Source organism: Labrus bergylta, chromosome 12 (assembly GCF_963930695.1).
Source record: "Labrus bergylta chromosome 12, fLabBer1.1, whole genome shotgun sequence".
NCBI lineage: Eukaryota > Metazoa > Chordata > Actinopteri > Labriformes > Labridae > Labrus > Labrus bergylta.
The window spans coordinates 26883733-26896458 of NC_089206.1; the positions used below are offsets into that span (position 1 = coordinate 26883733).

A 12726-nucleotide genomic window follows, 5' to 3' on the forward strand; every position below is an offset into this window, starting at 1 on the left:
AAAGCGATCATCTTTGTGTATTTGTTACCTGGGTTTAAGGTTCCCCTTTGACGAAACAACTGGCCCCAGTTTGGCCCCCTCAGTAAAAGTGGTCTAGAAACGCTCATTATAACAGAAAACAACTTTTTTTTTTTCCACATCCCTGAATCTTGCAATCTTGCCAGCGGACAGGATAAATTCAGCGTATGATATACAACTTGCAACAGGTGAGAGCTTTCAGTGTTGTGAACACACTGCACGTTTCAGAAACACAAAGTTATCACAGATTATAGTCCTGTCAAGCAGAGCAGCATTACTACATGTTTCTCTATCATTTGAAACCATAGAAGTTGATTTTTATTCTAATTGATTACATTTCAATCAACTTCTAAGTAAGGGAGCTCATAGGAGTGGGAGTGAGAAGTTTATCTCATTTGTCCCAATGTAATGATGTGGATTTCTTTGTTGATATGTTTGATGATGAAGAAATTCGCTGTCGAGACTGACTTGCTTTCAAAGAGTATAATTTTATTTAAGCAAGAAACAGAGTCACTGGTCACATCTGACCAGGAGGACCAAGAAGCCAAATAATGATCTCTCTCGAACATACAGAGACAATCACCTATATGCACCTAAACATCTGCTTTTCGTCATGAGTCATAAAAAACATCATGTAACACATCCATATTTGGCAATACTGCTACACAACACCTTAAGATAAACATTCAACTTGAGGGGACTCCTAAATCTCCTTCAGATACAAACTCTCTCCAGATGTATACGTTATAAACTTAAAGGAGCAGTATATTCTCTCTGTCCTAGTTACGTCAGACACTTCAGTAACTCAGTTAACCAGGTGAACTGTGTGCAGAACACTGGAGTCTCTGTTAACAGATTAATGCCGTCTCATACAGACAGCTCCAACATGAACGTGCATCGATGTCACTGGATCTGCTCAACCCCTGTATAAAATATTTTATCTTCTGCATGGAGTTGACCGACAATAGTATTGTTGCCATGACTATTATCTTGGTGGCAACACATTACGAGTTCATGAGTACACGTTACCTTTCCTTTATGTCTCTATAGGGCTCCTGAACATCTAGGCCCCCTGATTGCATTTTTTTGTTTTGATTGGTTTTCAAAATTGAAAAAGTTGTTTATCATGCAGCTGTATGGACTTAGAACTAAATGGCTATGTTCTTATACAACTGTATTAATCATGTGTGTAAAAAAAAAAACTTGGTGAGTTCAGATGTAAAAGCTCCATATTTCCATCTTCCATTATAAACCAAAATCTGATATTTCAAGAAATCAGGGTTAGTAAAATCTAATTATAAAAGGAAGGTGGTTATACTGTACAAATCACATAGGAGCAGGGCAGCAAAAAACATCTGCAAGAAAAAGAAGAAAGGCCACAAAGAGAATATCACAACATTTTGACCTGATGCTCTTCCTCCAGTGACTGTTGGTGTGCAAACAGATTTACACACCAACAGGCTGGTAACACCATGATGGTGTGGTCAAGCATGCAAAACATCATTGGTTCTAAAAATAGGCTGGATGTTAAAAACAAACAAAAAAAACAAATTGACTACCACGGAAAATATGCCTATAAAGTATTACTATTTAACCAGCATTAAACTAAACATCTTACAAAAACATTCAACATCAGTGTGCAGACTTTTCTTTTTAAAATAGTCCCAGAAAAAATAGTTGATAAACTATCAATAAATACGAGCTATTCCTGTAAATACATGTTTCACTCATAGGTTTCACTGCTATTGTTGTGTGAGTGTTTATTTCAGCAATATCCAGCTGTGTTGGCGCACGTCGACTTCCGGCGTGGAAATGTGACGCACCACTCGCAAAGGCACAAGGGAAGTGTTTATAACAAGTTGGGACGCTCCAGCTGCACAAGATGCACAACTGGCAGGAGAACGAAATAGAGAAACTGTTGACGATCCGTGCGTCGGAGCCGATCCGTCACCTGATCACGGGCACGGTGAAGGACTCGGTGGTCTACCAGAGGATGAGCAAGCTGCTGGCGGAGAGGGGGGTCTACAGGACACACATGCAGGTCATCAGCAAGCTGAAGGCGCTGAGGAAGCAGTATCTCAAATATCACCAGCTCAAGATCCGCTGCGGGAGCGAACACGTTACCTGGCCGTTTTATGAGCAGTGTCACCGGGCTTTCGGGACCGGGCCTCTGCCTGTGAAGAGACCCAGGAGTCCCTCACCTCCTCCCGCACGACCACCGCCCCCACAGCAGCTCTCTCCTCCTTCACCGCCGCATCCGCCTCCTCCTCTTCCCATCGACGACGAGCATCATGAGGTCGTGGTCGGCCTCTGGGACGACGTGGACGACAAAGAGATCAACAAGCACCTTGGTCCAGTAGAGCCGGATGATGACGACGGGAGGTACAGTCCTCCAGAACAGTTACAGCCCACCAACACCAGTAAGTACACGGGGCTGCTTTGAGTGTTGTGAAGGGATACCTGGATGACGACATGCGTGACTCCTGTCACCTTCCCTTCAGTAGGAGTGGTAAATACAGAGTAACTAACGGTACAGTACAAGACGTGGCCAAGACAACGAGAATATCATTATGGAGCAACTTCAGGAGATAAACAACTCAGAGGTGCTCCTTCCATTTGTCATGCACCTGAACAGCCTCTGCTTTTATCTACATCATTTTATTCTATCCTTTCTATTTCACTATTCATACAGCTCTGGTTACTTATTCCTGATGTTTCTTATCCATCATTGCACTACGGTCACTTTATTTATCTAATTTTTACCTTACAGTTATATTGTTTATATTAGTTCTGTTGTTCCATTATTCACCATGCACCTTAATAACTTATCATTTAGTATTTAGCCTACTTGCACATAGTTCTGTATATATATATATTTATTTCTCGTTTACTGCACATAGTTCTGTTTACATCTGTTAGTCCGATCACTGTCCACTTATATCTACTCTTTTATATTTTGTATTTTTAAGTTAAGTTTAAGCTTTAAGTTGTATTTAAATTGACACTTTATAGTAAGGTTAAAATGTTTCATCTACTTGCACTGTTGTTAATTTACTGCTCTGTGTGCCTTTGAATTGCCCCCTGAGGACAAATAAAGTTTTTTGAATTTGAATTTGAAAAATGAGTTCATAAAGAAAGTTGGAATAAGGCTGAGTATTAAATTACTATGGAGGACAATGGGAATTTATGAAATACAACATTTGAAAAGTCAGAAAGGGAAAGAAATAGCAAAGGGCAAACATTAACAGATACTTAAACTAAAGAAGTAATCGTGACATATGGACACCAAAATCTGTGTCACAATCATTTAAATTACAAGTAGACCAATTTTTAGAAGATGAGGGAAGAAGAGCTTCCAGAAGGTGATGGATGGAGCAAAGAGAGAAGGACAACATATTGTCTCTAACTTGGAAAAAGGGGAATGCAGAACATTCCTCATTAATCAAACCTAATATTAACTGATGTTGCTTCTTTTTATTTTGTGTGTTGTGAGAAGATACCTGGATGACGTGCATGGTTCCAGACACCACCCCTTCAATAGGGGTGGGAATAACAGGGTAACTAACGACAACGATTATATCATGATGCAGCAATCCTGCAATGACTGACATATTGGAGGAAAAGAGTTCTAGAAAAAAAAGGTGTAAAAAAAAAAAAAAAATCTAAATATTTACAAGCAAGTTTGTCTGGGAACTCTCTTGATATAAAAACAAAAGTCTTTTTTACAAACCTACTGTGTTGAAGCTAAAAGACGTGCCCATCACAGCGTGTCCAGTGACTGACAGGCTTCCCTCTTTCTTTTTGTTTTCTAGCGTTCAAGCTTCCGTCAAAGAGAAGGAAAACCTCAGTGATGGACCAAGTGTCGTCTTTAGTCAGAACGACAGTATCGCAGCTCAAAGAGATGGACGCGTCGATGCAGGCGCAGGAGGAAGGACGGCTACAGAGGCTCATGGAGCACGAGAAGGAAATGCAGAACAATCTGATGTGTCAGCTGGTTTCCATGCATGAAAGGATCAGCCGAGAGAACCACGAGAGACACGTGGAGCTGGTGGACAGGATTCTCTCTAGGTTCCCCTCACAGCCAGGCCCTTCAGGTCAATGACTGACACTTCCTGAGTGACAGTATACAACAGGGTTTTTCAGGTTCTCTCTCCTCTACCAGCTGACTAGTGCCTAAGCCCACATTCCTTTTTTTTAATCTTGTGACAAAACACTCTGAAAAGGTGACGTGTAATTCTCTGACATCATCTTGCCTTTAACCATGACTCTGCTCACTTGTAGCTGATAGAAAACCAGGTTTGAAACATGCCATGTCTTCTCTACATCATGCTCGGTCACTGCTCATAACTTTAACCTAGAAACATTTTAATTGGGAACTGCTGTCATGCGGAAAAGAAACACAAGTGCAGAGAAACGATCAATCACTTGTTTGACCTCTGCACGATAGTCACAGTAGACCCACCAAGTCACTTCTGATATGAATATCCAAGAGCTAATTGTTAGCTGCACTTACATACAGACTGAATCATTGAACCATGATTGCATTACAACCAGTGCGTTGGCATATTTTGTTTTCTTCACCACTTTCCAGTTTACACCCAACAAGACTACAAACAAAACTTATCCACAGATTCAGTGTTTATCTGCAGAATCTGTTGATTGATTTGATAAGATTATAAAGTTATGGATCTATGTTACATTTATAATTATGTGGAGGTTATCAAAACATTTATAGACATGTTAAGGTAAAATGGTAAATGGATTTGAGCTTGTAAGACACTTTTCTAGTCTTCTGACTACTCAAAGAGCTTTTAATCCGCATGTCACACCTTCACATTCACACACTGATGGTAGAGGCTGCTGTGTAAAGTGTCCAACAGAACTAACTAATCCCATTCATACTCTGCCAACCAAGCAGCGGGAGCAATTCGGGGTTAAGTGTCTTACCCAAGGACACATTATGTAGCAGAAGCTGGGGATCGAACCCCCAACCTTTCTCCTCCACCTCCTCCACCGACTTAATTTGTGCTTTAAATATGTGACTTACATCAATTTAAGTCACAAGGCTGAAAATCTAAAATTTAGAGACTTAGCAACTTCAGTAATCATAAGAAGGAAAATATGTCTGTTATGAAGGGCTCAAAATGTCATGGGTCATTATCACCACCATGGGCATCGGGTCTGGATGCATGAGTCCAGCCAGGAAACATATTTGTGGTTTACTAGATTTATTTCTTCAAATTCAGTTTAAAAGGGTTCAAAAAAGGGGGTAACACAAACACACATGGGATGTTTCAAACATCTGAAAGACAAGGAAAAGAATATTAGCTCAATAAACAATTAGTCAAATTAGATTTACTTTCTGCTGAAAGTAAGGATGAATAAAATACTTTAATTTAAAGTGGACTAGATCATTGGTTCTTAATGTAACATTACTGATTGTAAGTCCACCTCAAAATTGGGATTTAAGTGTGGCTGTTTGGCACTGGTGGTGAGCAAAAAGATGTCAGGAGGCAGAAGTCAATGCAAAATGAAGTGATTGATTTATTAACCAAAAATAGCACCAAACAAAAGTCCCGGGTAACCTAATAAAACAAGATTACGTAAACCAAACGAAACCACAGCCTCACAGCAAGCTGCCACTAACCAAACAACCACCTTTCCCCCCCCCCCAGACTCTGGCTTTATACAAGAAAACCCCAACTGGCCTCACTTTGTCTGATTAAGCTCAGGTGATTTCACTCAGCCTAATCACTCTGCAGGCCAGTGTAGGGAAGGTGGGGGCAGGTGAAAGGTATGGGACAACCTTTTCACACTTAACTGGTGGGTCAGGACCCAAAAGTGAAAAAAAAAGTCTATCTTTTAGTTAATCTGTTTTGCACACTACTGTTCATTAATGAAATCTCATTGGATGAAAAAAATATCAGAAATTAAAGTCATGACTTCTCTTTCAGGAGTTGGTGGTGGGTCCTGAGGCTGGACAAGTTGAGGACTAGTTACTAACTCAAAGAGTACAAACACACACCTTAACAGTTCTGAGCTGCCTCCCCATGTGAGGTTGCAAAGAGTGAGTGCAGTCTTTAAATGAGCAGTGATCGGCTGAACTCAATCTAACTAACGAGTGACAGAACGCAAACGGCAACCAATGAAGGGGAAGGGACAAACCAGGAAGTGCACTAAAGGAAGTGAAAGCAATCAAAATAGTGGTCTTTATACTACAATGTCTTTCAGTACTGTACCCCAACTGAGCATGTCGGCACGAGCAGTAAACGAAACTGTAGCAAACTCTGAACACTGTCAAGAGCAGCAGACATTTATTTGGTGTCTTAATGTTTTCAGGCAGTTGTTTTCATGTGGACTCTTTCTCTGTTGTTGGATGTGGTGTGTGACTTCAGTGAGAACAGTTACTGGATGGGGTTAGTGTTCAAAGTTAAAGAAAGTGTTGCTGTGTTAACACTGATGTAAATATTATTTGAGTCATAAAAGTTGTATGTGGATGAAAATTGTAAAAACCACAAAAAACAACTGATACAGTAAATATATTTAGATTTATTTAAAATATCCATTCACAGATACTGTACAGAAACAAGAAGAAATACAGCGGCTCACTTTTACAAGGAGGATTTCTAAAAGGTATTTGCAATAAGTTGATGATCTCGGTGTCATTCTTGGCTGACACGAAATTCCCGGTTGCGTTTTTTATTGTCAGCAATCCGGGAGAAAACGTGTCATTGAGGAAAAACACCAGGAAAAAAAAGACAACACTCCAGGATATCCTGTTTAAACTCGCCACACAGCACTTCAATCAGTTGGTTTCATTTTGCCTGTTGATTTCAGAGAAACAAAACTGATAATGCACCTTGAATGGATCTTCTGAATTGGTGTTTTTTTTTATGATCACATCAGATTCTTAAGTTTCTTCTTTCACATTGTGTTTGATATTTATGGCTCTGTCAGCTGGGATGTGTATATTCACTGTAGATAACTTTTATACCGTCTTTAACTGCTCTCAAGTGTTTGACTGTTTTTATTGTTTATGAAGCAAAGTTTTCAACTGACAATTATGAACCCATTTTCAGAAATAAATGCTATCTGAGTAAAAGAAAATAAATAAGTAAAGTGTGGTAGGAAGGAGGAGGTGCTGTGCTCAGTGTCTTCAATGATTAAACGCTCGGTTATCAGCCCATCTGTCCAGGATGTCCTGTGCATTGTGGGATGGAAACGGACCCCATAACCAGCTGGGGCTTACAATCACAGCTGCATTATGGGTTCCGTTACAATCCCACCCACCAAGAAACACTTCAGGCCCGGGGGCAGTCAGGTAAACACCCCTAAAGGAGAAATAAAGAGAGTTAATAGCAGGAACTCTTGAATTTATGCTGCATAAATGGGACTCTGAAGAGTTGTTACAATCTCTTCTTTTGGAAGCTTTAAATTAAATTAAAAGGTCACATATACACTTCACCGTGTTTCTCTAACACTAATCTGTGTCTCTACAGTGTCTTCAAACCGCCAAATTATAAGAAAAGTCTGTCCTCTGAGTCTGCCTACTCACCGTAAACTATAGGGCATGGAGCGAGAAAGCCCGAGACACCCAAGCCCTTCCAGAGAGGGGCGTGGTCAAACACAGCTCATTTACATATTTAAAGGTACAGACACAGAAACAGCCTGTTCTGATCAGGGCTGAAATAGAGGGGTTTATATACATGATCAAATACAGGATCAGAGTGGATTTAGAACAAGAAACTTCACAGACATGTTTTGAAGAGCTCTGAGACTTATTTAAACTGGTTGAAGAGGAGGAGGATATGTCACCTTTAATCAACATTAGACGGACAACATGCATCTTTAAAAAAAAAAAGGTTAAGCATGCATGTTAAATTGGCAGCATCTTACTTTGTTAAAGACAAAGTAGAAGACACTTAAAAGAATTGTCTTTGAAACCGAACCTTTTTGTCATGGATTTGTTCAATTTGCATAAACTGACCATTTAGGATTATTTTTCTGCATCAGAAACAAGGCCTAAAAATGTATTTGTTTGAGCAACCTGCCACAGACCTTCTTTAAAACTGGAATAAATACTAAAAAATCGGAAGGAGCGAACGAAAGGTTACATAATTTCAACATTTTGCTAATGAGGATTGTTTTCAGTGATGGACTTTTTAAAAAGTTCAGAAAAATATTTCTGCTGCAGTAAAAACACATCAAGATCTTCAGCTCATCCTGATTTGTGCTGATTAAACCTAAAACCAAACAACCAGTGCTGACTCACACCGTCGAATGAAACCAGGGCCTTAATGACTTTCATTCTGAATGGAAACCTTCCACTTTAAGTTTCATGTATTGTTCACATAAAGCACTTTGCTGATGACCAACTTTGAAATAAAACATTTCTCTTATAAATAAACAGAACACATGGGATGCTGTGAAAAGATATTCCTTATATATATATATATATTTTTTTTTTTTCTCTATTTAGTTTTTAATACATTAATTACTTTTCCATTCTTTGACAATAAGCCGTCCTCTTCTCACCTCTTTACAACAGCTGAGGAAACACTACAGGTGTGTCACCAGGTGAGAGAGAATCAAAGTTCACTGAATTGATAACTTACCTGTTCAAACTCACTCTTGTTGCCACAACATAACAAGGTATACAAGTTTGTTTTTCAGTGTAAAATATTCCATTCAAATGAAAACCTCTTAGGAACACTTTCAGTACCGTAGACTCTTTCACTAAAGCCACAGTATTACAAAAAAAATGCTTTTATTATCATTTTCTGTCAGACTTCAGTCACATGTCAGTATTTCGCAATTTGATCTCAGTTTTACCAGTTTTTTTTCTAGGAATAAATGTAAAACAATGATTATTTTGAGGTTACAGCTTATTATCAGTTTGTCATTTGATGAATGTTCAGTATAAAGTGGTGAAAAAGTAAAGGCTGTCATCCAATTGATCTATATTCTGTATTCAAGTGAACTGTGAGCAAAGCCGCTGTAGATGAGCATTGTTTTATTTTTTTACAAGTATATTAAAAAATGTGTTGAAGGGAACTATGGCGCCTAAGCCGCCCCATAAATGGAGGTTGGTGCTCTCAGAGAAGGATCTTTAGACATTCAAATTATAATAGAATGGACAACTTCTCTCCTCTCAGGCTGAATCCAAAGAAAGTACACAAATCACTGAAGACAACTTTTATCTCAGCGTCTTAAGTTATTTGTGTGCTCCAGTACTTTCTTCCATTCCTTTGAATTATCATTTAAAAAAACACAAGTTTTAGTAACTGCTACAGATCTGATTCATCTTAAGGGAAACAATGGTACTTTTCTGAGCATTGAAAGTCTATAAAAAGTTTATTTGGGAAGTCCAACACTGGAATTCTGAATAGAAAACTTTTTTCCTTCTGAAGGGTGAGAAACAAACCAAACACCAGATTGTTTGCATGTTTTGTCTTTAAATGTTCTCCTTAAAGCGTCATAATTTCTCCTCCAAAAGGGTCCAGTAGTACAGACAACTGAATATATTTGAAACGTAAATGTGTATCTCTTACAGTATCAGAGTTACAAATAGCCCGGTCTTGAAAAACCTGTTTTAAATCATCTGATGTGAGACACAAGAGGTCTGCCAGACAAGACAGAGCAGATAGAGCGATAAAAGGAAGGAGGGAGTCACACAAGAAAATTAAGGAAGAGATTTAGCTTACATCATGGGGCTTTTCATGTGAAGCCTGAAAAAAGGCTGTTTTCATTTCCCATGTTTTCAAAAGCCAAGAAGAAAAACGTAACCCTGAAAGAGTGAAATCAAGAGAAGGCTGCAATAAAATGACAGGCTGCTAAATGCTTTCACTTTGACATCTACATCAGCCTTTGATAAGACAGACTGAAGGCTCTTTTACAGAGGAACAGTCACATTAGTTTCACGCAGTAAAAAGAGAGTTTATGGGAAGAATGTGAGAGGACAGAGTTGAAAAGGAAGAAGTTAAATGAGGAGAAGTGCAGAGGTTAAATCAGGACTTCAATTTAGCAAATCCAACAGAGTGAATATAAAGTGAAAGTATACCAAGAGCTGTGTAAAAAGAAACTCCACAATCAATTGCTCACACTGATGGTAAAGTTTGATCTAAAAGGTGTCAAAGAATAACCAAGAGAAAAAAAGAAAGTGTGTGAAAGTTCTCACCAGCTTGTCAGAGCAGCGCTTCGTCCCGTCTGCCAACAGCTCCAGGAGTCCAAACTTCCTCTTTAAATACTCGACAGATTCCTTTCACTTTCACTTCTCCTGATCACTAAAGTCCTCCTCTCCTTTCATCATTCACTCCCCTCCCTCCCTCCCTCCTCTCCCTCCTCTCCCTGCTGGGGAGAGACACCGACTCATGATTTACCATCTTTCATAGCAAAGTGTCTTTGTTTAAAAAATTAGTCAAGATGTAATAAAGGATCATTTTAGACATTTTATCTGCGATTCTGTCCACAAAAGAAGTGAGTCATCACAGGAAGTTGGATTTTCGTTTATTGTCTTGAAATGCTCTCCGTTTATTCTCGCTACAATTTCAATCTGAACTAATGAGGAATCATTTGAATTTAACTTGCCTTATTTATTCTTGTTTTTAATATTTAAGACAATTAAAAAAAATGTTTACAAGAGACGGTAGGCTATTTATTCTTTTATTGTAGACGTTTGCCAGTTTTTACTGCCCTATGGTGAATATCTAGACTCAAATAAATGTAGAATATATAATGTTCCCTCAAGAAAACATAAAGTGTCTCATGTCATAATATGTGCCGTGCAGATCGTTTTGGTTTGATCCCGGACCAACTCGAAAACTGTTTCTGAAAAGCAACGTTGGTGACAAATGATTTTCAGAGCTGTGAGCATTACAAACCAAGATCTGGAAAAGATATCTCATAACCCTGACTAATAAAACCAAATGTATTTAATTGTATAAATTGGACGAACATTTGATTATAATTTTCATTTCATTTCTTCCTCTCTGGCACTGAAGCTCCCGTTCCTTCAGTCCTGTGTGGTAATGTGAAACGGTTTTATATAAGATTTTCAATATGTAAATTGCCCTGCTGTCTTGACTTAATTTCAATTATATATATATTTCAGAATTTGTCCCCAGAATATAATCTGGTAAATGTCATTAAAAATCATCTTTACAGAGCTGTAATGTTTGTGGTGATCACTAACATGAGCCTTGATCGTTTCTTTATGGACCAGACTGCTTCAAAAACGACTTACATTAACACTATTTAGTTTGAATCTTTAGAAAATCATAGTAAAAACTACTAAATGCAAAGTTAATGTAGAATCTTCCTTTTAACAAGTCAAAAAAACATGCATAGCATTGAATGAGATCGGGGTAATACTTCTTTGAATGGTCGCATGACTGACACGTTTTTTTCTTACAGTTTCTAACATCCAAACTGTCATCATCATATCAATATGTCTTTATTTGTATATAAGCAGCATTTTATAACAAATGTTATCTCAAGACTAGAGCCCGACTGATTAATCGGCCAGCCGATAATATCGTCCAATATTAACATATCTCGGAAATATCCAATGTTTGATTAAAATGTTTTTTTTTTTTTGTTGTTCTGTCTCTTTTTCTGTTTTCAATGCTATAAAGTTAAACTGTGATCTATCATGCCTTGTATGTAAAGCACTTTGGTCAACTCAGGCTGTTTCAAACGTGCTGTACAAATTAACTTGACTTAAGGCAGACACCTCGAGGAGAACTGTGCAGAAGAATACATTTGGTGAACTGGGGACTTTTTGAGCATTACAAGAAGATAAAGTTAAATGCACAAAGTCAGAGAGATGGTTGGAGCAGGCAGCAGCTGTATTACAGAAACATTTCACTTACTGTTCTATCTTCACAGAAAACACAACTTATCAACCTGTGCATTATGTCCTGATAATAATGCACACACTTTAAAACTCTACTAAAAAAAGTAAAGTGGTGAGCAGTAACTTAAGACTGAATGATGAAACATTTTTAAATGTTACAGTTCTCCAAATGCAATCAACTGTCAGGAGTTTTTTTTAGATGTATAAAGTCTTATTTAGATTTAAACAAAAAGTTAGATACTAAGCTTTGATTAGCTGTGTTTTGTTTAGATGAAGTGAGGATTTAGAGATATTTTTCTCTGCATTCTGAAATGTGAAGTTGGTATTTATTCAGGTTTTAATCAGAGATTTCAGTGTTTGGGAATGAATGTGGTACAGGTGTGTTTATTAAAGTATCTGAAGGAGCAGCAGTGAGCTCTAAGTTAGTGATATACATGGAGTGACTCATGGACAGTAAAAACTTGAATCAGTCTAAGTCATAAAAGTACTGCATGAATCATCCTTACCTCTGTTTGACTGATCGAGGCGTGTGAACTGATTCTTTCCTCGTGTGTTAATTAGATAAATGTGACATGATGGATGATGGGAGACAGGTGTGATCAACAGAGTGTGACTGGAGGAGTGCTATCAGGCCGTCTGGGTTTCAGCCTGGAAAGTCCGGTGATTTAGGCAGAGCACCTGATCCTCCCTGTGGACCTCCAGCAGGCAGGAGGCGAGGGGGCTGCAGGTGGAGGGAAGGTGGCTGCTTGTTCTCTGATGGAGGAAGTGTAAAGGCACCGCTCCCACGCTTTGTCCTTGCATGTTCTTCAGTAATGAGCAGTTCAGCAGTAATGCAACAATAAAGGCTGGAGGCC

General features: G+C 38.6%; 1 protein-coding gene across 1 annotated transcript; it reads left to right on the top strand.

Annotated features, from left to right (window-relative positions):
- The first annotated feature begins 1611 nt into the window (after positions 1 to 1611).
- LOC109993558 (uncharacterized) lies at positions 1612 to 7153 on the top strand. The gene is made up of 2 exons (XM_020646546.3): positions 1612 to 2438; positions 3831 to 7153. Exons 1-2 carry the CDS (start codon positions 1901 to 1903, stop codon positions 4118 to 4120), a joined length of 828 nt encoding a protein of 275 aa, XP_020502202.1. The 5' UTR covers positions 1612 to 1900; the 3' UTR covers positions 4121 to 7153.
- The last annotated feature ends 5573 nt before the right edge of the window (positions 7154 to 12726 follow it).

What these genes read in the sequence shown, in the direction of transcription:
- LOC109993558 (XM_020646546.3), top strand. Translation starts at nt 1,901, where the DNA reads ATGCACAACTGGCAGGAGAACGAAATAGAGAAACTGTTGACGATCCGT. An exon ending in GTTACAGCCCACCAACACCA is followed by an intron (nt 2,439 to 3,830) that starts GTAAGTACACGG and finishes TTTGTTTTCTAG; the next exon opens with CGTTCAAGCTTCCGTCAAAG.